The 25,088-nt window shown below is 40.8% G+C and overlaps 1 protein-coding gene across 2 annotated transcripts in view; it reads left to right on the forward strand.

Moving 5' to 3' along the window:
* Window positions 1–25,088, forward strand: part of pde4ba (phosphodiesterase 4B, cAMP-specific a) — a 192,986-nt gene that overhangs the window by 31,814 nt on the left and 136,084 nt on the right. The window contains exons 3-4 of one of the 2 annotated variants that reach the window (XM_040034990.1): window positions 20,231–20,469; window positions 23,499–23,552. In XM_040034990.1, the coding sequence (XP_039890924.1) occupies window positions 20,231–20,469; window positions 23,499–23,552 (293 nt within the window). The remainder of the gene's footprint in view (window positions 1–20,230; window positions 20,470–23,498; window positions 23,553–25,088) is intronic. The other variant, XM_040034991.1, reaches the window with a different exon arrangement.

Genomic DNA, 25,088 nt, shown 5'->3' on the forward strand with positions numbered 1-25,088 from the left:
AATAAATAATACTCCATGTTCTGATTGAGGGATTTCTGAAAAGTTCAAACGTACAGCTCTGCTATCACTTCCTACATAAATTAAGACAGACAACTAAACAGCAGTGACGTTTGTAGGGTTACTGAAGTTGGGCTAGCTGGTATATAATGATGTGCTACGTAGTGGCTAGCTACACAGCTATGTTAGCATAAACACAGTGAAGCTGGAGGATGAACGCTAACTTTTTTCCACTCGATAAAAGTTAATGTGAGGCTGGCGGGATGCTGTAAACGGACCAAACTTCAGTCAGGAGAACAACTGTACCACAATACAAGGTTAGTCATTAATATACTGCTGCATGGGCTGGGCTGTAGTTACATGCAGGGTTTTAAAAACTGAGCTTTAAAATGAACAGTGGTAATAAAAACCGAGAGAGGCCGACAGTGGTCACTGACTGTTTGTAGGGGCTTGTTCAGATTAAATAGAAGAAGATACAAAGCATTAAAACATGTTGAAAACACAACAGCCTTAATAAACACAAAGTAGACTGGCCCCGGAAGCAGGGGTCATACGTCATCACTTAAAGACTGGCGATCCCACCTGCTGTGAATGTTTTAATGCAGTACAGTTGTTATTATTATCACATCCTGTTTATGACAATTAAAATAAATATACTATTGTACTTTAATGTAGGTCATAAAGGTGGTACTTTAAGAGCCATATATTTTATGAGGTGGTGCTCATTGTGAAAAGTTTGAGAACCACTAAAGTAGACGATGTTCTGGAAAGCTCTCCGTAAGCCCAGGCTGTAAGGCGTTTGTGAATCAATAAAGTAATGTGTGTTTAGGTGGGACACTTCCACTGGATTTTACCTCTAGCCAAAGGGATTTGGTTTAGCTGGTGATGCTTAGCTGCGATTTTACTGGATTGGTGTAAGTGAGAGTAGCTGTGCCAGTGAGTGTTTGGGTCATGAAGCTGGAGACTGCAGTGGAGAAGATTGTTGTATGTTTTTAAGTACAGTGAGGTTGGATGCGAGGTGATAGTTTGTGCAGGGAGATGTGTGTGTGTGTGTGTGTGTGTGTGTGTGTGTGTGAGAGAGAGAGATTAGACTCTGCTGTGCTGAAGGCTGGACAAATTAAATAATATCTGTACGTCCCACAGACCTAATGACCTCATTCCCATGCAGATCACAGCTAACCAGTTGTGACCTGATCAGGTCTGTCTCTCCATCTCTCTGTTTGTCTGTGGATTAGTTTAGTGCTTGTCTGTGTGAGTGCACTTGAATGCACACTGCCATTTGTGTGTGACTCTGCATATTTATGCGCACATAAGTGCACACACAGTTAACGGAGCTCTGAGTATTTAGCTGACCTTCAATTAGAGTCTGTTTCCTAGGGCTTACAAGAAAGTGTGCCTGGGCAAGCATCTCTCTCATCAAGTTTCCACACTGTAATATTTCCATTAGGGGATACAGCTATAATTTAACCTTTGAACTTTCTCATCTTGTCCTTCATTTTTTAGTTTGGATTTAAAGTTTTCCTTAAAGCATGCTGCATCTGAAAGTGTTCATTAATGTTATTAGAGGACTAGTATGTCTTTTCCATAGTAGACTTTGTGGTAAACTAAAGAACATGCACACCACACATAGAGGGGCCCTGCCTGGGTTCAAACCCAGGACTCTCTTGGTGTGTGACAGTGTTTAGGCCAATAAGTAGTCATCTAATAATCTAATCCAGCGGTCCCCAACCATTTTTTGCACCACGGACCGGTTTAATGTCAGACAACATTTTCACAGGCCGGGCTTTAAGGTGTCGCGGGTAAATTCAACAAAATAAAATGATATGACGAAGACAAAAACTGTGGTATTTTGTAAACATAATAATAAATGCAAATTCACTGTGTAATTGTGTAACTTTATTAGCAGCGTACTTCTGAAATGCGCCAGCAGCATCCTCCTCTGCCCCTTAATGCTCTCTGGTTGCTATGGTAACGGGTAAATATTTCTTTCAAAATAAGACACACAACGACAACGCGGGAAAAGACCCAGGGGAAACTGAGTTAACGATAAAAATCCTGAAAACCACCCGAGCCTCAACTCTGGCGGTACCAAACGACTCATGGACTGGTACCGGTCCATGGCCCGCGGGTTGGGGGCCGCTGAGTTACTGCTTATTGTGAGTGATTCTGAGGCCCTGTCCACAGGCACATTAGTGTTTAGGTATAAAAACCATAGAAAATCTTTTTTTCTATGATTTTCGTTCCCATATAAACTGAAAACTGAACTTTTGGAAAAGTCCTTCCAGGGTGTAGCTTTTTAACAACTCTATTTCTGTGTTTACTGGTAGAAAAAGAAAAGGAGGATTTTGTCTTACAATGGTGAAAAGATCGTTTTATTCTCATTAATGATGCTGTGTTAGGATTCTGATTAACATTTCTATACTGTTAGGGTTAGAGCACCGCTTGTTGCACGGCTGTGCTCTTAAGAGTGCTTGACATCCTTTAACATTTGAATGTTAGCGTAACTTGACCTTGACATATGATTTATTTTGTAGTGAGTCTGTCCTCCCCAGAGAAAAGGGCGGCACTGGTTTCTTGACGAGGTTCCTACAGTGAACTAAACCTGACCAAACCTTAATCACAGCTGTGGAAAACCAGAAAACATGAATGACTCGTGTCTCATTCAGTAATCATATGCGTGAGTATTTTAGAGAGCAGTGACGAACATTGTTAGTGTGGTGAGGGGCTGCGACAGACCAGAGAAAACTCATATGGAAAGATGCTGAAATGCAACAATTGATCATGTGGTGTTTGTCTTTTGGTCACTCTTTTTATCACCTTTCTTCCATTTCCCTTTTTCTGACCTTTAACCTCTCTTGCTGCTTCTCTCACTTGTCACCATTTCACGTTTTTTTTCTGCCTCCATCTCTTCTTCTGTCATTGTGGAGAACTCTCGCGCTCTCCCGTTCTGGCTGGCAGGCTTGCATTTACACGGTGCGCGGGTCAAACCGAACAGCTGTTCATTCTCCAATCACAGAGCTTGTAAGCGGAGGGTTGAATTTATTTGTGGGCAACAGTTCAATGCTTTCTCTCAGTCTCTTCTTCCAGCCCTCAGTGCTTTGGCCTGCTCTCAGCATCCGTTTCTGTATCAGTCTTAGCGTACGCTACTCTCCCTCCACCCGCTTCTTACTTTCTCTTTTGTGTGTGTGGTCAGGGGCAGTAATGCTTGTTACCACAGCAACAATGAGTCTTCTCCTGCGGCGCCTTCGGATTATGTGCGCTGTGACCTCGTGCACTTTGCCCTCCAGTCGTTCACGTGGCACTGTTTTAGCCTCGCACTTTGTGGGTCGCTGCATGTCTTTGTGTTAGTTTGGTTGTATTTAAGTGCACTGATTGAGAGCGATATTTAATTATAACCACACAGGATAGTTTTGAATGAGCTCGTAGATCTTTGTCTCATTTTTGTCTGTGTAATGCGAACCACAAATCGCTGCTTTTCGAGAGGGTGGTGAGTATACGGAGGATGTTTCCTCATAAGCGGTCGGTGAGGATGGTTTCCAGGCGGATTGCAGTGGATTTCTTGTGCTTTGTTACATCTCCTCGTCTTCTGTTTCTCCGTTAAATTGTCCATCAACACATATTGAAAAAAAGAAGCTGAAATCACTTTAAAAAATGGCCTTCGGCAAATTACACCCAGGATGGTTTTGTTTTTTTTTCGTGTTCACCCTCCGACAAGCTAAATTTATCAGACGTCACGCATTTTTCTGTGGCGAGGGAAAGTAGGCAATTTATTTTATCTCTCGTCTGAGACGCAGGGATCAGGCTATTTCACAGCGATAAAGAAAAGATGAAGATAAAAGAAAGGAAAGCAGGGATAATAATTCACCAAACAGTTTTATTAATATCCGGTCCCTCTGTCAACCTCAGTGGAATATTTCATCACTTTCAGCAGCATATAAATTGAAGTGAATGGTGTTATTAGACCTAGAACGGCCTTTTATTGAGAGACAAAATTATGTCTGTGTTGTTCCGTTAAACATGGAATACATTTTTTATATTCAAAGTAATTGTATATTTCATGTCTTTTTGAATCTGCTGAACCATGCAAGGTTGCAAGTCTGAAGAACAAATAAATGCCACAGACTTTCAGGCTTGTGTATAAATCTGCAGCTGCAAACATTTGCTGTTTGCTTGCATGCACAGGTCTGTGTTTCTCCTTATGTTTATGCAAAAAGCACGTGCATATTGCTGGAAGCTTCGGTCAGCTGTGTTTTAGAGAATACTAATCAGTTTCTTTCAGATGCTCTTCTATTTACTCTCTGTAGTTGTCTCTCTCTGCCTGACTCACCCTTCCTTCCCTGAGCTGTTCCTGCCATTCCCGATGTTATCCTCTCACTTACGTTAGTCTCTGTTAGACCTTTCCCCCTGCTATTCCTGATCTACATCCTTGCCTCTCTTCCCTTTCCCACTCTCCGTACGTCCGCCCTTCTAACCAATGGGAGTATGTTTTCTCAGTTCATCTCTTCCTTTGTTTTCTCCTCTTTTGTTTTGTTGACTTGAGCACGGAGGGATTTGAGTGTCAGTGGAGGCGAATGACAAATGGGAAAGATGCCAAGGATGCCCTGTTACGCATTGTGCTTACAGTGTTGGAAAATCCATAAATAACACTCAGTTATGAGTGAAGCATGAGTGTTTTGTTGTCCATTTAACTGTAAAAGAAAGCGGAGGTTTCTTCAAGGGCAGTGCCCTGATGGCACTAATTAGTAAAAAGTCTTTCAAGGAAGAAAAAGCTTCTTCCCGTTAAAGTGAAACTAAAACTTTAACATAGTTGGAAAACATTACATGGATTAAATTTAATTAAAACTAGGAAAACAAGGTATGTGGGAAATGCAATGAATGATGTTCAGCATAGTCGTCTTTTTTTTACTTCTTCATTTAAAAAACAAAAAAACTGCTCTTATTTTGTCTAGAGGTACAAATCCAGCAGCGGGGGACAGTTATGGAACAAAATTCCTTGCCAGTCCGATAGTATTTGAAGAAAATCCACAGCTCAACCATGCTTTTATCCATTTGTCCTTTCATGCATTTGTCTTGTGGCTACAGTAGCACAGGCAGTGACTCATTCCTGAGTGACTGAGTTCTTCGCTTTATCTCTGAGCCCTGACACACTGGGCGAATTGTTTGGTCACTACCCGTAGCTTTGACAGTCCAGTATAGCCACTACCATAAAACACACGAGGATCTCATCTGTAGCCTTAGACAGAGAGTCATATTGATTAAGGAGAGATCATTTGGAAGAACAGAACATGATTTATTGAGATATGGAATTCACTCGAGCTATTTGGTTGTTAGACTCTGATAACCCATCATAGATGGATGGGATTGCAGTGGTTATAGCGATCAGGACCTGAAGGAGTTACATTGCACGAATGAGAGTCTGAAAGGTAGAATGACGGAAAAGTGCTGTAATTTAAAGCACGCAGAAACGAGGCCGATTGGCTCAGAGAAGGCAGGCAAGAAGACGACTGGACTAGAGCAGTGTCGTTAGCATCCAGTTTGACGGTGTGGGGGGAAAAAAGAACAGACCAGCACCACCAATAGAACTGCACTTGAAATAACTGCTTTATTTTTAGGCTATGAGGAAATGATCCATCATTGACGCGATGGGGCCGCTGATGCGTTTGTAGCTCTGATTTTCATTTGTGTGCATTTGAAAGAGGCCATCTGCCCAAGCATGGGCAAATCTCCAATTTAAAAAACAATTTAAAACTCAAAACACAGATTATACGGCAGTGAGCACAGGGCCCACTAGAGGACGTCAGACCCCCAGGTTACCCTCGTGAAGTCTGATTGTTTGGTCCGAAACTTTCTCATTAGTGGCCCGCTGGAGGTTATTTTGGAGCTCTGGCAGTGCTCACCCTGCTCCTCCTTGCACAAAGGAGCAGACACCACTCCTGCTAATGGGTTGAGGACCTTCTACGACCCTGTCCAGCTCTCCTAGAGTAACTGCCTGTCTCCTGGAATCGCCTCCACGCTCTTCAGACTGCGCTGGGAGACACAGCAAACCTTCAGGCAACGGCATCCTGGAGACGTTGGACTACATGTACAACCTCTGTAGGTTCCAGTTATCACTTCATCCTACCAGTAGTGACACTGACTGTAGGCCAGGGGCGATTTTAGCCCGTTTTTGGGGGTGAATGAATAAAAGTACCCCCAAAATGAATCAAAGCACCCCCAAAGATTTCTTAGTTTTTTTTGACAATATTTGCTGTTTGTGTGACACACTGCTAAAAGTATAAAAAGCATACAGTACTTGGTTGAGACGTAACATTTAATAACAAAAGTATAGAAATCCCCCCCCTCCCAAAATGGTTTGTTCCAGCTCGCCTCTCCCCTGCTCTGGCTCTAGCACCGTTGCTGCCAGAGCGATGGTGTCTGAGACGCAGCTGAGCGGAGGTGGAAGTGCCTGGCTTAAAACAGGACATACTAGTTGCATTTAACCTTCAGTTACTCTTTATATAGTTAGGTAGGAGTCAGACCATGTTTCTTTTTACCTGAAAAACATTACACCAGGTAACCTGCAGTGTTGAAAACATGTTTTCCAACGATGTTTGCTGCCCTACAATCCGTCCTGCTCTGTAGTAAAATCAGCAACATTTGACCGTCCTGTTGCTCCCATTGAAATGTATACAGCCTATTTAAAATCTAAAACTTATAATTGTCCACAGCCTGCTGTTGTTACCACTGTCCTGTTTGAAATGGATACTAACTAGCTAACTGACTGAATGCCCATTAACCTTATAACTCCCGGTGTGTGTGTGTGTGTGTGTGTGTGTGTGTGTGTGTGTGTGTGTGTGTGTGTGTACAGAGAGACAGACAGGTTCATAATGGATATAAGGAAGTTTTTTCAAAAAAAAAGGAGCCACATTCAGGTAAAAGTGTAAAATCAAATGATCCATTAATCAGGAATAATGTTGGATCAGTGTTTCAATATTTATATCATTTATTAGATGTTCATGTGGTTTGGTTATTTGCCTTTTGGTTGAAAGTACACTGAGAGAGGACTTTTTGTTAGTGATCTTAAAAGTATTTTTTCATATTAATGTAAATTTTTCATATAACTGAATACAATCTATTTGTGTATGATTGTCAGTCCAAAGAGGGAGAGAGGAAAGAAGGGAACGTGAGGAGAAAGTACAAGGTCAGGAAGAACCAGGTAAGAAAACAGACAGGGAGCAGTGACAGGCACAACAGAAACTGTTAAACTGACAAAGAGGAAAAACCTGATTTTACTCACAATCTGGAAGTTGTGTCCTCCCTATATTAAAGCTGCTGTACAGAATCTGCTAAACAAACTGGGCTGAAACATTTTTGACCCTCTTTAACAACATTCCAACATAACATTATCATTGATCGGGGAGATTAAAATGAATTATATATTTTTATGTGGTTCAGCCACAACTCTACTGAAACCTCAGCCAGTAATAGGTAGGCCAACTTTTGGACCGTCCAGTTGTCTGTATGACTGCCGCAGTACGTGCATCACATTTGCTCACTATCAGAAAGTGCCAGACAGCCCTGGTGGAGTGAGGAGCTGTAAAGAGAAGCAGATGCTCTGTTTCTAAAAATGTTTTAAGCTTGTTTCAAAGAACAATGGGCTGGGAGGTCAGTTCCTTAATCTTAATCACACATACACTTATCAGTATTTAACTTTTTACAGTGTGGACCACCTGATACAAATGTAAAGCTCTCCTAAATACCACTATGAAAGCATGAAACTCATAAATCTTACAACACAAAATTAGTATTATTAAATTAGTAAAATTAGTATTTGCAGTAAAGATTTTTTTTCATACATTGTATAAATTCTACCACAGGCAAAGTTGCCTCCATTTTTATAGTTTTTTATTAATATTTTGTAATCATTATTTGTAATAATTTTATTCTGTTTGGGAGTGTTTTTTATGTATCTGTATAATATTATACAAACACATTAAAAGTGAATTTCTGTCCAAAAAATGCACTCAGTTTACTTTTTACTCACTATGAGCATCATTCATAATTCTCCCCCAGTAATTAAGGTTAGGATGTGTATTATTTTTTTTAAATTCCAATCCATTCTTCTTTTGCAGCATTTAAATAACCTTGATCAGATTTGATGGTTTTGTTACAGACATTTCAAAAAAAGTGTTTTGCTTTTCTTTCACAAATGTGGGATTAAATTGTGTTAAAATGTACAAAACAGTGATGTCATGTTTTGAGACGAGGACCCAGGCACAGAGAGACTTGATGAATTTAAGAATCTTATGATTCAATAAAGAAATTTGCAGACTTGCACAGAGATGGTAAAATTATGATAACTGATAACGGAGACGAAGACAAGAGACGATGAGGACAGGGAGGAACATGGGTTTAAATGCACCAAGGAGACAGTCAGAGAGAACTCAGGACAACTGGAGACATTTAAGGATGCAGGGACGGACAGAGACAGGGAAGAAGTCTCATCGTGACGTGTAAAGTTTATCTTGCCTGGCTGGGCAGCTCTCTGGGTGCTCAGCACCCCCAAAGCTCTGATCCTAGAATCGCCCCTGCCGTAGGCAAATGCAAAACTAGTGAAAAACAGTCAGAAAAGATGAGAATGTCAGTCGTCTCCACCTGTAAAACCATGTGTGTTTGGGGGTTGTCTCATTGTTGCCCCTCCAGTGACACCTGTTGTTAATTTCATTGACACCAAAGCAGCTGACACAGATTACCAACCCCCTCTGCTACTTACCTGACCTGCTCCTTTCATTTTAGCAGCATATAAGCAGCTTTTGTTTTATGGTTACGTTGTGTTTCGACCACTAGCGGTTGTCAGCAAGTTCTCCGAAATATTTGTTTATGGTCAAAATAATAATTAGGAGGGCGAAGAATGAAATGAGTTGACATTAAGAGCCAGGTAGGAGGTGAGCTGGTGGATGGTTTGGATGATAAATGTTTTAAAATGTTTAAAACAAAGTTGAAATGTTTATCAGGCAGTTCCATAATCTTAACCATGCATTTGCTGGTGTAACTTATTAATTCATTTCATTCAACAGTTATTTTCAGCAGTATGTCTCTAGCATATCTCTCTATGAGTCATACCCAAGCATCTTCTAAGACTGTTGAATTAAAGTTGGAGAAAAATCATTGTCATCATTGAAGGAAACCATTGCTGTGTACTGTGAATGGTCCGAGGACTTTTTGCTGTGGTACAAAGACATCATGCTCCCCATTATTATAAACAAAGGAGAGTCATAAATCATACAACAGCAGAAGGGTTGTGTAAGGTTGCTGTTTGAACAAATAACTGATGTTGTTGTTTTTCTGTGGGCCGTCTCAAAGGGCTGCGGCACATGTTTGTTGTAGTATTTGATATAAAGGTGGGCGTGACAGGGCTGCATATAAATGTGCGTCTGTGGTTATCTTACTAACAGCTGAGGCTTTGTGACCTTGCTTCTGGGACTGTATTTTTGTGTGTGTGTGCCTAGAGAGGTGAATAAAAGTGTTCTCATTTGTATGATGTGTATCTATGCGAGAGTAATGAACTTGTCACTGTCTCCATACTAAGTGGTCCCAGGGAAACAACGAGGCCACCGGGGTTGTGCTGCTAATGGGCTAATGGACTTCTGCACTGGACCCATCCTGATTACGCACAGTTACACATCCCTCACATACACACTTATTGCATCAGGTTGTATAAAGACAGCAGGTAGCACATGTGGAAGGAACGAGTAAAAGTGTAGTCTCTCAGGCTTTAATCTAAAAATCAGTATAATTGTCAGTTTCCACTGTGAATCTCTAAAATTCAGATGTGTTTTTAGAACTAGAGAAACGCCCAGAAGTTTAGGACGAACTGTTGAAAACACAAAGCAGCAGCTCAGTACATTTTGGCATGTAGACATGGTCAATACAACCTGCTAAAGTTCAAACTAAGTTTTAGAATGGGGAAGAGTGGTGCCAGACAGGCTGGCTTGTGTATTTCAGAAACTGCTGATCTGCTGGGATTCTCTACCACAACCCTCTGTAGGGTCTGCAGAAACAGGCTGGAAAAAAATACATATTCAGTGAGGGACCGTCCTTCGGGAGTAAATGTCTTGTGGATGTCAGAGGTCAGAGGACAATGGCCAGACTGCTTCAAGCTTTTTGGAAGGCAATAGAAACTCAAGTAACAGTGTGTTACACAACCAAAGTCTGCAGAAAAACCTTTCTGAATGCATAAAACTCTAGATTGGAATAACTTCTGATTTGAGGAGTCTCGAATTCTGCTGAGACATTCAGACGGAAGGGTCAGAATGGCATGTTAACGAGATGAAAGCACATGTATACAGACTTAAAGTAGTTTTGAGACATCCAAAGTCTCAATAAATGCATCTATTTGTTCCTTCAGACAGCTCAATCGGCATCAGGAGTTTATGAAATGATGGCGAACGAAAAGATTTGGATGGAAATACAGAATCGCAAAAACTGAATAGCATTGTTGTGAATGTTGGGTGGTCAATCAAAGATACGACGGATAAATTCACTCATTATAAAATTGTGCATATGTGTTATTATATGCCAGTTAAACTTCATAAAATGGGCTTCGGATCTAACAACTCATGTTGGAAATGTCCATCAGCTATTGGTACTGTTCTTCCTTTATTGTGGTCTTTTGGGTTTTTTGGGAACAAATAATCCAATGCATTGATGAGTGGCTCCATGGGCCTCTACTAGAACCTCCTCAGCTGTGCCTATTAAGAGATTGGACTGTTTTACCCAGCGTATGTCCAAGTGACAATATGGTCTAGCATCGGTGGGCTTCATAACTGCCACCGGGTGAGCCGACCAAACCAGAATTTGCAGAATGGCTGAAGTTGAGGACAGACTCTGGCTTGTTTTAGTAACTGGTGGCAAGGAATAAAACTGCCAAGGAAAGTTCCAGGAATTGTGGTCTGGCTTTATGAAATATATAAAAAAAAATATAATGGCAAAGTGCCTTTTCCATCTTTTTCTATTTCTGCATCCACTGAGTTTCATAGAATCCTTTATTTGTTCCATTATTTTCTCCCTGCCAGTACTTGGGTACTTTCTCTGATTGCCCAGATTGTAAATATGTTCAGTTTGTCTTGGTTTGTGTTCTGTTTGAGTTAAAATAAAAACCTCATAAGCCAAGTTCCTGTCACCTCGCGTCATGCATTATCAGCATTGCATGTAATACAGTGTTGTCTGTTTAATGTTATACGAATAAACCAGTGTTAAATATAATATGAAAACGTGTTACTACAGAAGATGTTCACGAATTATTAAAATATGAAAAATTGACATCTGAAGAACTAATAAACTGCGATGGAATAGTGCGACCCATTTGGGGTGTGCATGGAAAAAATGCAAGCTGTTCGAAAATTCATGACAACTACTTCAATAAAAGTTCAATCATCCTTCCACTTATCTGAAGATGGGTTGCGGGGGCAGCAGCCTAGGCAGGGAAGCTCAGACCTCCCTCTCGTCGGCAACCTTCTCCAGCTTATCTGAGGAAACATCAAGTCTTTCCCAGGCCAGCCGATAAGTGTAATCTCTCCAGCGTATTCTGGGTCCACCTTGGGACCTCCTCCCAATAGCCTTACCCAGGAGGCGACAACCTGAGCTGGCTTCTTTTGATGAGGAGGATTAGCGACTCTACTCTCTGAGGAATGTTTCCAGCACCTTGTTGAATCTTTGAAGGAAATTCTGAAGGCAAAAGGCTTGACTGGTTTCTATCAACATTCACACGAGTCCAATGATACTGGACAGTCAGACTGGAGCAGCCAGGGATCAAACCACTGATGTTCCGATAAGTCGATGACCTGCTCTCTACCTCCTGAGGCACAGTGTATATTTGAAACAACTCTATTACAATGATGCTTAATTATGAGCTTATTTCAAGCTTATTTAGTATTTTGGGAATATTTTGGTATGTTTTGGCTTCTATTTGCTGGGAAAACTCAAACGACGAATACAACTGGAAACTAGAAACCCAAACTCGAAAACAAACCAGGAACAGGACACTAGGAAATTACTAGGAGCATGGAGGAACACACAGCAAGGAGGGTAAATGATGGTTAACAATGTGACAAAAGACAGAGAAAAGCACAGGGCTTAAATACACAACCAGGACAACGAGAGGATGGGGAAACGGGTGGAAACACAGCTGGGACAAATCAACCTTAACAAGGAAGCAAAATTAGATACACTGCACACAGGATGAGGAACTATCAAAATAAAACGGGAAGCATGAAAACATTCATAAAGATACAGACTAGGCACTGAGACGTGGAAACATGACCGACTCTGGAACAGAGGAAACATGAAGCGCAGAGACAAAAGTAACTAGATGTGGAACACAGGGAAGACGTAGTGACGGAGAACTAAGACTAAGCATACGGTACACTGAGACAAATAAGGAGAGCAAAAAATACAGGACTAAAGCTGCACTAGAGACATGACACCAGGAACACAGGGGGAGGCACTGAAACAGAAACCCAGAAACCAGGAACTCTAAATATAGTACAAAGAGAAAACAATAATTCAAAGAATATCACTTAAACCAAAGACACAAACACTGGGTCACCAGACTCATGGCAAAATGGGTGTAATTGTTGTTGTCGTTCTAAGGAGCTTGGAAAGAAAGCGACTGGACTTCTTTGAGTTTTGTGAAGATGTTTCACCTCTCATCCGAGAAGCTTCTTCAGTTGTTTTTTATGGAGTTGATGATGCTACATTTGTATTACTTTGTAAAGCCGTTTGGTAGTGTGAGCATCTCAGTCCTCACTCTGCTGTACTCCCACAATTTTCTTTCTTTCTTTTTAATAATGGTGTGATGTCTCAATCAATAAAATCTTCTTTAGACAGTCAGGCACTCATCAACCATATGAGTCAACTGGCGATTGTTCACACATACCGCCTGGTTGATGAGTGCCCAGTTATTTGAAAAGACACTAGTTTGACTTGATCGCCATTGTTTAGGAGTTTTACATATATAGACAACGTGAGCCTGAAAAATACCACAATAATAGATCTACATTTGATAAACCAAGCAGCTACTTCTTGATAAACTTCAGTATTTGGCATCTGGTAGCTAGGGATGGGTATCGTTTAGGTTTTATCCGATACCGGTACCAAACCGGTACTTTTGAAATGGTGCCGGTGCTTAAACTGTGCTCGAACCGGTGCTCGAACCGGTGGTTAAACAATGGAAAACACAAACTTTGTCCTAAAACCTCTCATGTTTAGCTGGTTTTTTTGTTTTTGTTTTTTTGTAAAAAAAATAACAATGTTAGCCTTTTCTGCAGCTATAGGGCATATATGGTTTCACTCTATCAAACAAGAAGACAGCCGCATGAAACTACGATGGTGTTTGCTAGTTCACCTTACATGCATTAATGTAATAACGTGGTTAGCCTACTCAACATAATTTACACATGAACAACATTAAGCTACTCACGCAGAGAAGAACGGCTGCTGCTGCATCATCATCCTCATCATTTCTGCTACACTGGCAGGGCTAGGGGCCAGGACTCTACTCTTCGGGCTTTTGGGGGATGTTGCTAACTCCTGGTCCGATAACAGGCACCACACCCGCTGTAGATGTGCTCGGTGTGAGGTCTCGCAGCAAGCTATCAAATACGGTGCATTTCTCGGCTTTTAAAAAGACGCTATGCGTCGCCAGGTGTTTCATCAGATTTGAGGTGTTACCTCCTTTGACAGTATTACCTTAAAGCACTTGTTGCAGGCTGCTGCGTTTGCATCTTTTGTTGTGAAGTACAGCCAGACTTTGACCGCTTCGCCTTGGGCATTTTTAATCTGTAGCTCTGCTCTAAAAGAACGTACGTACCTGGGCCCGCCTACTATCCTTGGAAAGGTAAAATGATTGGCTAGAATCCAAAGTTAATGACATCTCAGGAAAAAAAAAGCACCTAAATAAAGCACCGAAATGTGCGCTGCTTTTCGGTCTGGTTACTACCGTTTATGTCAGAACCGGTGCCATAATTGCACCGGATACCGGTAATCATCCCTACTGGTAGCTGCTCACACCGCTGTTTGAATAAATTACAGCCATTTCCAGACGGCTAACATCGCCAGACCAGGCTCAACCAAGATATTTCCCAGTGATCAGTGGTGGGAAATATTTCATCTGGCCATTTTTGTAAAAATGTTAAAAGTACTAAAAGCTTGGCAAGGTCTTTGCACCACTTTAATGGATTTACCCGATTTACTACATTTTGGTGTGCAAAAGAACACATTTTGTTTTAAAGGCAAATGAATCAAATGGTCATATCCATAACACTGATGAACTTTCTATGTTGAATATATCAAGTAATGGAAAACCTAGACAGAGCTTTGAGTCTGATGACTCATCAGACCAGTTGAATTGGTTCAGACTTTCATTTCGCACGTAGCTCCGTCACTCTCTCCTCTCGCTCGATCAAATGTCCTTTTACCTTGTGACCGTGGGAGAAGAAAGAAAAAGAAAACTTTCTATAAAATAAGGGGAAATGAGTCACTGTGTTATTACAATCATGCTGTGCTTCTGACTAACACGCTCGTCCTGTTAGAGTAATGTATGCCTTCTACAATGGCCACAGATGAACCGCATAGAAACATTGTTTTTATGTCCTGAGCAACTCACAAAGTACCGTAATGTAACATTCAATAAAACTGCATAGAAACTGTTATCAGTTCAGAAATGTTGCAAAGTTTACACAGAGTTTGAGCAGGAAGCCAGTCCAGTATGGCTGTTAAAGATGTTATCTGACCTGGGATCAGATTACTGCCTATTCTGGTCCATACGGTGTGTGTCCTTTACTTTGCTCTGGTAATTGTTTTGAGTTACATGTGTTTTTTTCCTCTGTATCCTTTATGGATCTTACATCACCATCCTTCCTTTTTCTCGTCTTTATCTTATTTTGTTTTCAGTGCAATTCTTATCACTATTATGCTTCACATTACCTCTGTGTATCTGCCATCCGCCACCATTTATTCTCGGAGCTGTCAAAGGAAAGCATTATCTGTTCCTCCTTGCTGACTCCTCTGGAGCTCTTCCCACATCCCCGTAAAGCAGTACTTACTCTATTTATTTAAAACATATTTACATATGGCACAGCACCAGAGTCAGGTCATAAATCAATTTTTACTGCTTTGTATTTCATTACATAGTGCCTCTACTTTTTTATTAATGTTTGCTGTCAATTTATAATTTGCCTAAGAGCAGTTGCCATGCTCATTAGTCTTTCAGCTGTATTTTCTAAAAGCATGGTTTCCCTTTATCTTCAAGAGAAAGGGTCAGAATTCATTATCTGACTGAACATTAAATTAGTTTAAAAAATGCTGAAGAAGAAATAAATCATCAGAAAGCCCATCTATGTTCTGAGGCAATTAATGCTAATGTTGGTGTCATTTTAGATGATGAACCATTTCATAAAGTTTATGAAGTAATTATTTATTTTTTAGAGAAAAAATGAACATCATTGCCCTTGCATATTTTGTGTAGTGACATCAGAAATATTGATGGAAATAATAATCGCATAACTAGACAAAGCAAAGCCACAATAGCTGCAGCCTGCTATTTTTTTTTTAATTAAATAATTGTGGGAAATTATTACGCAGAGGAAAATTGGTTTCAGAGGTGCAATCCACATATGTGTGACACCAGTGTTAATATACACAGTGGTGAGCAGCATGGTTGTACAGAGAAGGTTAGTGAAACGGAATTTATGCAAACAGATTTTCATAAAGTCACGATTACAGACGAGCATAATCCAACGAAACCGCTAAAATACAAACTTGGGTATTTTTCATATCTATACTCACCGGCCCCTTTGTTAGGTGTACCATGAGTATTGACTAGGGCTGGGTTTCAATTATCGATTTTCCGATTAAAATTGATTTTAGCTTAAATAACACGATATCAATTCATTAAATCCTATATCGATTTTTAAATATAAATGTATTTTGCCAGAAATGCCAGAACCTCAGGTTAAAGCTTTCATTTCAACAACCACCAAACAGCTAAAACAGCAAATGAGAGACTGGTTCCATGCAAAGCGTGGATCTGAGGCATCAGAATCTTTGAGTTGTCGGCTTTCTCACCCGACGGCACGTCCACCGGGCCTAAAAGCCGACAGCTCACAGATTCTGATGCTGCAGGTTTCGTCACTCTATGACCAAAATCTACTGAACTAGCAGCAAAAGATCCAAACTACGCTTCACATTTGATAAATATTGTCATTAATTCCCTCCTACCTTTGCTGTTTTGCTTCCAACACGATAAAATCACACTTCCTGCACTGCTCTCACTCTATTTTTTTTTTCAAAACTTACCTCTGACAGCAAAGCCTCATTTTTGTTGTTTAATACCGAAGAAATTTAAACTTTTTAAAATGAGACCAAATTGCAAAACGCTTAGCTGTATATATGGAGCGACTGCCTCTCTCTCTCTCTCTCTCTCTCTCTCCTGCTGCTACTTCAATCATGAAACTGATCAATGATCAGCTGATCGGCTTTTCTGTCGCGAGTCCGTCTCTCTTGTTTGTTTTTGGCCCACTTTGCACCAGAAAGAGGAAACCAGCGGCTGAACAACAGCAGCACGTTTAAGCTTGATAAGCTGTTGTTAGAATGTATTTAATATTACTTTCTACACCAGGATCTTTTTCTATAGCTGACGGCTGGTAACTGTGCAGGGGCGGATCTAGCAAAGTTTAGCCAGGGGGGCCGATAGGGCATTAACAGGGAAAAGAGGGCACAAAGACATACTTTTCTTTCTTATTCTCATTTAAAATGTCTAGTTTTTAATAAATAATTATCTGAATCTTACACCCAAAGTTTTAATCTGATGTAAAATGTATAGAAGTCCATTACTGTATATAGTAACTGTTAAGTCTGATATACCCTAGTAAGCTATAGTACTTTTTCCTTTGGGAAGATACCATCTGTGCAGTCTGCAGTTCTGTTGAAGAAAGATGTTGAATCTATTTAATTCTTCTTCTTGAAAATAATTGATTTTTGTGCATTTTGTTTCACACTGCATCAAATTAAAGTTGATTACGTCGATTAAGCATCATGAGGTGGAGGGTGGGGGGTGGTTCCCTATTTTTTTTTTTTTTTTTTTTTGCTGGGAGCTTGCAACCTTATTAATTAGCTTGCTTTTTAAAAAAGCAGAATAAGGAGGATGGTGCAGGTTTAACTTTATTAGATTGATCAGTTTTGCTGAACTATGAAATATTTTGGGTGCAGTGTATTTTTTGCATACGGGTATAACAGAATAGCTTTAGTGTTGTTGTTTATTTAAACTTGAATTTGAACTTATACAAAATGCAGCAAGATATTAAAAAAACAGTTTTAATTAAAACACACTATATCGGATTCATATCGGTATCAGCCAATATCCAAATTTATGATATCGGTATCGGACATAAAAAAGTGGTATCGTGCCATCTCTAGTATTGACTGCTCGTTAGCACAAAATGACAACAAGACCATCTCCTCGATACACAGATGGTCTTTGGTCTCAGCTGCAGGTTTCCCCATGTGATGAAATGTTTCTCCCACTGAAAACACTACGTCTAGTTTCCTTAACTGGATGATTGGGTATGCATCAAGACATTTAAATCATAACGTCATTAAATCAAAAAAGAAGGTCTAAGCTATTACTAGTAAGGTGTACCTAATAAATTATAATGAACACACCATTATTTATAGAAGAATGTAAAGACCGAAAGGGTAACAAAAACCACAAGCAATGAAAACCTTGCTAATGTAAGTGTTTCTGCGTAGATTGTAGGGAAAATAAATGTTGAATAAAAACAATGGTGTAAGTGGAGGACATGAAGGAAACCATGAAACTGGGGCAGTGTCCTGCAGACAGTCCTGCCCTTAGACCAAATGAGCTGCTGCAGCATGATGTGAAGATGGATGTTCAATGAAGACACCAGAAACATGAAGATCCGTTTTATCTTGATAAATTGTCCCAAATTACTTCTCCTGGTGTAATAACAAGCCAGACTCTGTGAGTTCACTCATCCAGTGTGTTCAATTAAGACTTGCAGAGTAAAACTGTTTGGGGTGTTTCCAGCTTAGTAGTGTTTGTCTCTAAATGTGACTTAGATGAAGACCAGTCTGCATTCGGGAGTAATTAGTGCACCAAGCGACAGCTCTTAGAGCAGGATAAGAATTAAATATAACGAGCTGAACCCAGCTGGGTAAAGTTTACAGACACAAATGAAAAATGAACAACTGCTAATAGCAAAACAAAGAGATGATTTTTACACAATGGAGAAACAAGCTAAATCAAGCTTTCAGTATCCTTGTTTGCCATTAGCACTGATTGAACAATCAGGATTTGTTGGGCTCCTGGAAGCCACAAGGGGAAAACAAGTCATTGCCCACGCGGCTAAAAGTAAATGTGCAGTGAAGTGAGGTTGTAGCGCTGCTAGCGATGCGTTGTTAGCTTGGTAATGCATAGAAGCCACGCGTAGGCAGGAGGGAGGCAGCTAGCCAAGAAGAGAGGTGGTAAACAGGTCGGTAAATACTGACATGACTTGTCACACTTTATATTTCCGCTTTTTAAAATGTCTCACATTAGCCGAGCCATGAGAGATCAAGACAGCCCATAATTTGGCTGTGGTACGGGATAATTGAGTGTGTGGGATCTTCTGTGTGTTCCAGGTGCAGGTGGTTTCCATACACGCCGCTGCTTCTTATCGCATGATGTGTTGATGCTAGGTGGTGTTTTAGGCACAGCTGTTTTAGCTGCTACCTTCAGCTACCTGAGTGGGAGACACAAAATAAAACATTCAGGAAACAAGAGAGGAAGTATCTAACTTAACTGAATGATTGTTAACATCAAGAAAAAACTAAATTTCTTGAGAGGTGTGTGAGATATTTGACAGATATGTCAGAGGATATCAAAAGCGTAAACATAAGCTGTTGAGACGACAAAGACGGAGGAGAACAGCAGGCAGTTAAATATGACTACATAGTATTTCAGAATCACAGTATTACACCAGCAGCAGCCTGAACAGCTGACACAAGATCGGATGGATCCTCGTTTCGTGTTTTGACCACACCATGAAAGAGTCACGGCAGGAACTGAGAGACCAGGAAATGTTTTTCCGGTCTTCTGTCGTTCAGTTTTGGTGAGCCTGCGGCCTCAGCTTCCTGAACGGTGTGGTCTTCTGCTCTGGTATCCTTCAAGGTTCCACATGTCTTCTTTGCACCTTAGTTGTAACAGCTGAGCTGCTGTTGCTTTCCACTGAGCTCGAAGCAGTCATCAGCTGATGCCACTCGCTGAGTATTTTCTTTTTTCAAATCGTCCTGTAAATCTTAGAGATGATCGTGTGGAAAAATCCAGGTAGATCACGAGTTTATGAACGACGTCAGCCCGTCTGACACCAACAGCCTCGCTGCATTCAGTCATTTAAGTTCTCTTTCTTCCTCATTCTGATGCTCACTTTGAACTTGAGCAGCTCGACCATATCTACATAGCCGAATGTACTGAGTTGCTGCCAGGTGATTGGCTGATTAGATTTGCGTTAACGAGCAGTTGAACAAGTGTACCTAATGAAGAAGCCTGTGAGTTTGCATAGTTGATGTGCATGCTAGAAAATCTAAGCACATGCTCAGTTTTTCTCTCTCATTTGCTCATTAACACTCGTCAGGCTCTATCATGGCTTTCAGAGCTACGTGTTAAATTAGGCAGTGCAGCTGAGACATAAACATGGTTTACATGCCGTGCAATCAGTTCACTACAGACGGCATACGCTACAGTAATAAGACAAATTATGTCTGTGAATAAAGTGGATGAGCTGAAGCTTCAGAGGAAGAATGAGTGAAACTGTAAATGTTCACAGAATAAACAGCTGCGTTGATCTTGTTTTAAATGAATGTGAGTATTAGAAATATGGAAACTGACACGCTTGTCACTCTTTTTAAACAGTCGAGTTTTTTTGTTTGTGATACTTATTTCTTTCTTAGAATGCAGACGCTGTATCAGGTCACCGATCCACTGTATGGTAATAGATTTGAGTTTTAGTCAAAAACAAGGCTACGGCGCCACTTAGTGGGCAAACATGTGATGAACTGGCGAGAACAGGTTTGTGAGTTGGTGATAAAGTTTAATTTCTTTTTGCTCTGTTTATCTTTTTAGTAGAGAAAATGTTTTATCTTACTTTAATTTTTTAAATCTGTATTTTTAATTGTTGTTCTTTCTTTCTCTTCTCAGGACAGCAAAGAGCCTCCGGACTGCTGCCTCAGTGAGTCTTTCACTTCCCCTTCCTGCACTCTGGGAGTCGACCTGCGCCGAGGACGACGGCGTTTCTCGGGCAACCTGCAGCTACCCCCGCTGTCGTGGCGTCAGGGGGAGAGGTCACGGACTCCTGACGGAGAGATCATGACGAGGCCGACATCCCTGCCGTTTGGAGCTCCTCCCAGGATAGACATCACACCGGTGGATCCTGAATGGTGAGTGGGCTGAAACAAAGGTGGTGTACAGTTAATGTTAATCTCACAGGAAGAATACTATGAGAACATTTTGTCTTGTATGTTAGTGGAGTAGCTCTTGCAACATATGCTATGGGTGACTTTGGGTTTTGTGCATTAGGGAAGGGTTAATGAACATGTTTCTGGGGCATCTGGCATGAACACGCGAGCTCTTGTTACCATGTTGCTCTTCAGGTTACATTGGTCTAAGTGTGACAGAACTCCACATTTACACAGTGAGTGAGTCTGTGATGCCTCCACACTGACTCGTGTCACAGAAAGGCAGTGATCTAGTTCCATAATAAAGGCTAAACTATAACATATTAAAATCCAACAACTGTTTGGTTTCCTTCAACACAGATAAGACAATAATTCATGCTTACAGTTTGTCAAATTGAGAAAATGATCAACAGCTCGATTCATTATTTCAATCATCGAGTAGCAGATGGTTCGTGCTGTCCTTAATCACGTAATTCTGGGTTTGACTCCACCTTCTTTGTGGAGTTGGCGTGCTCTGTCAGTGTGGGACTGCAGCATTCCTCCCACGGTGCTACAGTCATGCATGCAATATGGCTGTAAATCAGGTGCGAGCGTGAGCACGAAGGGCTGTGTGTCTCTCCGTGAGCATCCCCTGCGATAGACTGGCGACCTGTCCGTGGTGCACGCCACCTCACACCTAATGAGAGCTGAGATGGTCTCCAGCCCCCTGTGAATGAAAGTAGTGGTTAAGAAAATAGACAGGTGGATTAAAACTATCGTTTATTTATGTCTGATACAAAGTAATTACAATCAGTTGTTACTTATTGTTACACTGTTATACATTTAGTACTTTAACATCACTTTAAGCTACATTTAGTTGCTCTTACAGGTAAAAATGTGCTTTACAGTGTGGAATCAGTACTTCTGTGTAAGTAATAGGATTACTTCTGCATAACCTCTACATACATATCCGCCTTCTAGTTGATGATTCAGTTCCTTTGATTAAAATGAGCTGATAATAAATATATGCATGGCACTGAAGTTCGAGGTTAATGACATATTTTATATTTTATAATACACATATTTTTAAAGCTAGTCAAGCTGTGCTTAAGTGTTATATAAATGTGGGTTGAATAACTAATCTTTGCAGACAAGCATCAGCAAAATGAATCCTCAGCTGTAGAGAGTAGAAACCTCTCTGCATCAGTGTGTGATTTTTCATGTCCCATTAACGCTGATGAAGATGATGCTGCCTCTTTACATTATTCATGCACTCGGCCCACAGAGAAAGTGCATCCTGGTGCACACCGGGCACTCGTTCACAGCAGGAGGCACAATGTGCAGTTTCAGATGACACGTACACAAACGGCGTGTGGCTGGGTTTTGGTTGGAAGCCTGTTGTGTTAAATTCAGATACACTTTTGTTAAGCTGGCCAATCAGCCCTTACTGGCTTTTACTTGAGTACTCTCAGTGAGTTTGATGTTAGGAGAGATAAATCCAGTTAAGGCAAACTTGAGTATGAGTTGCATAGTGCTTACTTCTCTTCAGATAAATGGATGTTGAAAGGCGGCTGCTAATTAGCGATGATTGGCACTGAATTTAAGTGTATGTGTTTATGTGTGGTGTATGGATGCGTATGTGTGCTGCTCCACAGTGAGTCGACACAGTTGTAGGTGACGGAGGGCTCGATGTGGCTACAATGATTTGTTTCTCTCAGAGAGCACATGTGCCTGTGTTTACAACAACAGATTGTAAGTTTCTCCAGTTTTACACGCAGATAAAGTTTCAGCCACGCCTCATGTCTTTTTTCATTTTGCTAGACAAGTGGGGAATACAGTAAGTGCAGCAGTTTATAAAAAATCTGCAAACACAGATATAAATAAAAAGCATAAAAAAAGGTCCGGGCTCTGGTGAGGCCAATCCACGGCTGATAGTGTTCCCGTATGTGTTTTCCTATTATGGAATACTTTTACTGCATTGCCACTGTTCTTGGGATCATTGATTTTGGGGCAAGCTGCCAGTAATTCCTAAAAATACACTTTAAGATGGGTCTGTTCGGTGCAGACTGGTGCAGGTTTGGGACTTTCACACAGTACTGTAAACAGTTGAAAAATGTAATATTTGTATTATACAAATGAAGTAATGTTTCTGCTATTAAAACTGTCTGTTGGGAACTCTGCAAGTCTAATTTTATTGATATGTTAAATGCTGAAAAAATATAGACAATACAAATGATCAGGAGAGATGTAACAAAGTATCCAAGGCAAACTATTCAGCTGTTAAACGTGTCGAACTCCAGTCCTCGAGGGCCGCTGTAAACTTTTAAATGTGTCCCTGCTGCAACACACCTGAAGAAAGTTAATTGGTCTTTAGCAAGAACTGAGTGCATGCTGAGGTGGCAACCCCCTAACCGTACTCAAGTACATTTAAATGAATGTAAGTTTTTGAAAAAATGTTCATTCATTTATGAATTGCCGCCTCAGCATGCAGTCAAGTTCTGCAGAGCCTTGTTAATGACTTAGTTCTGCTATTCAGGTGTGTCGCAGCAGGGACACATGGAAACGCTTTAGGACTGGAGTTCGACACCGATGTATTAAACCAACAGTCCAGGCCGCTTTTCTCTGAAACATCAAACAAAGCCCTGCATGTGGATGCTGATGTACAACGTCCTCGTTTGTGGATTAACATGACTGCGTGTTTAAAAGTGTTGTACCTTCTCTTGTAACCAGCAGAGTGCAGTGTGTTGATTCTAGCTGGATGCACACATGCAGATTAAAGAGCAAACATCGTGTAAATGCAGATATTCGGTGCACTGGATGGTTAAATGTTTGTAACCCAGTTTACACCATTTTGGACATTTGTGATCTGATGTTCATCGAAACACCTGATGTTATATTGTTTGGAACGATTGTAATAAATGACTCCAGCAGAGAATTCAAAATATGACGTTTGTTGCTGTTTTTCTTTTGAATTTGACGGCTCTGAACATCCTGTAGATATTTACTGCATTTATTTTTGTTTCTGTTAACAGCGACTTTACTGATGGCAGCACAGTCCACTCCTGCAGCCACAGGCTTTGTAGCAGGTGAGGCGTGTGTCAGCTGTCAGTAACCTTGGTGTCAGAGGCAGTCGTGTTTCCCTCGTGTACTCCTCCCTCCCGGCTCTCTTCTCTTCTAAAAGCCATTACGCTATGCTCCCTAAATGTTGCGGTCAGCACAACCTTCCTCAAGTCTGATTACTCTCTCCCCCTGTGAAGCCATGAGCTGGTGGATGTGTGCGCGACTGTGTATTGTATGTGTTTACATGTTTCTATCTATATCTGTCTGCAGTGCAATTTTAAATCCAAGTCAACAACAATTTGCCCCATCCCTCCTCTTGATCCCGTCTCGTTCCACTCGTACTTATTTAAGTGCCTTTCTCGGTGATTACGAGGAGGAGGAGGGAGCAAGAAGTTATTTTGGGATTTTAATTATTTTCCTGCTGATGTGCACAATTATTTTCAAGCTTCGAGTGCCTCGTGCATTGATTGTTGAAATTGTGTGTGTTTGTGCAACTGCGCACAAGAACCTCTGCTTGTGAAGATGGGAGCTACAGTAAATTTGTGTCTTATGCATGAATATGTGTGCAGCATCAGACCTTAAAGAGAGCCTATTACGCTCATTTGCACCTCATTTTCATTCTTGGATCTTAGCAAAGGAGCTTTGTATGATTTATACCTCGAAATAATCCCCATTTGTCTCGTATAGCCCCTCATATTCATCCACTGCCAGCTGCTCTCCCTTTAGGCCACCCTTACTTTAAGCTAACGCCCTTCTGATTGGCTTCACCCTTGAATAATAAGGTTTGATCAGCAGATGGGAGTGATTGAGTGATAATGATTTCTCCTTTCTTTGACTAAAAGAAGTAAGTAGTTAATGCGAGCCTCCACCACTGTAACATTAAACATGTGACAGCGCACGAGGGAAAGCACGTTAGTTCCCCTTCAGTGTAACTGTAGCTGTGATACTTAGTGCATCCCAGCTGAAAAGGTGATGACTGGGGGCAATTTAAGGATGCCAGAGTTGTGACATGTGAAGTTGAGCATAAGAAAGGTGATTAGCTGTTTTGTGTTCATTACATATTGTATGCTGACTAATTTGCATGAAGGTGAGGGGTGTCTGCACCAGAGATGAAATATGATAAAGCACCAAACTAGTGTGCAATTTTCATGATGGGACTAATTCTCCTGAAACTTTCACAGTGACCACATATGTTTAAAATATGGGTTTTCTGGTCAAATATTTTGCCTTGTGTTGCTCGTGGTCTGATGACTGAGGTAATGATGGGCCAAAAGAAAGTTCACAATGGATCGACAGAGCCTGCAGGTCTGCGGAGTTCTGTCTCAGGTAGCATGTTTGAAAAGACCGTGCAATGCATTTCTTTCTTTACCAGTTAGAGTGCAATAAGACGTTTTACCATGCTACACATTTTTTTATGCTTTGAATTTTTACTGTACTTGCATGGCTATAACTTCTATCAGTGATGGATGCTTATACATCTTCTCTTAATAGAATACTTTGATTCTGCATAGTGCATTTAGCTGTTTAAAGTTAAGTCAGTGGTATTTGTGATGTATGATGAC

The sequence above is a fragment of the Simochromis diagramma genome, unplaced genomic scaffold (genome assembly GCF_900408965.1).
Source record: "Simochromis diagramma unplaced genomic scaffold, fSimDia1.1 OVJJ01000816.1, whole genome shotgun sequence".
Classification (NCBI taxonomy): Eukaryota; Metazoa; Chordata; class Actinopteri; order Cichliformes; family Cichlidae; genus Simochromis; species Simochromis diagramma.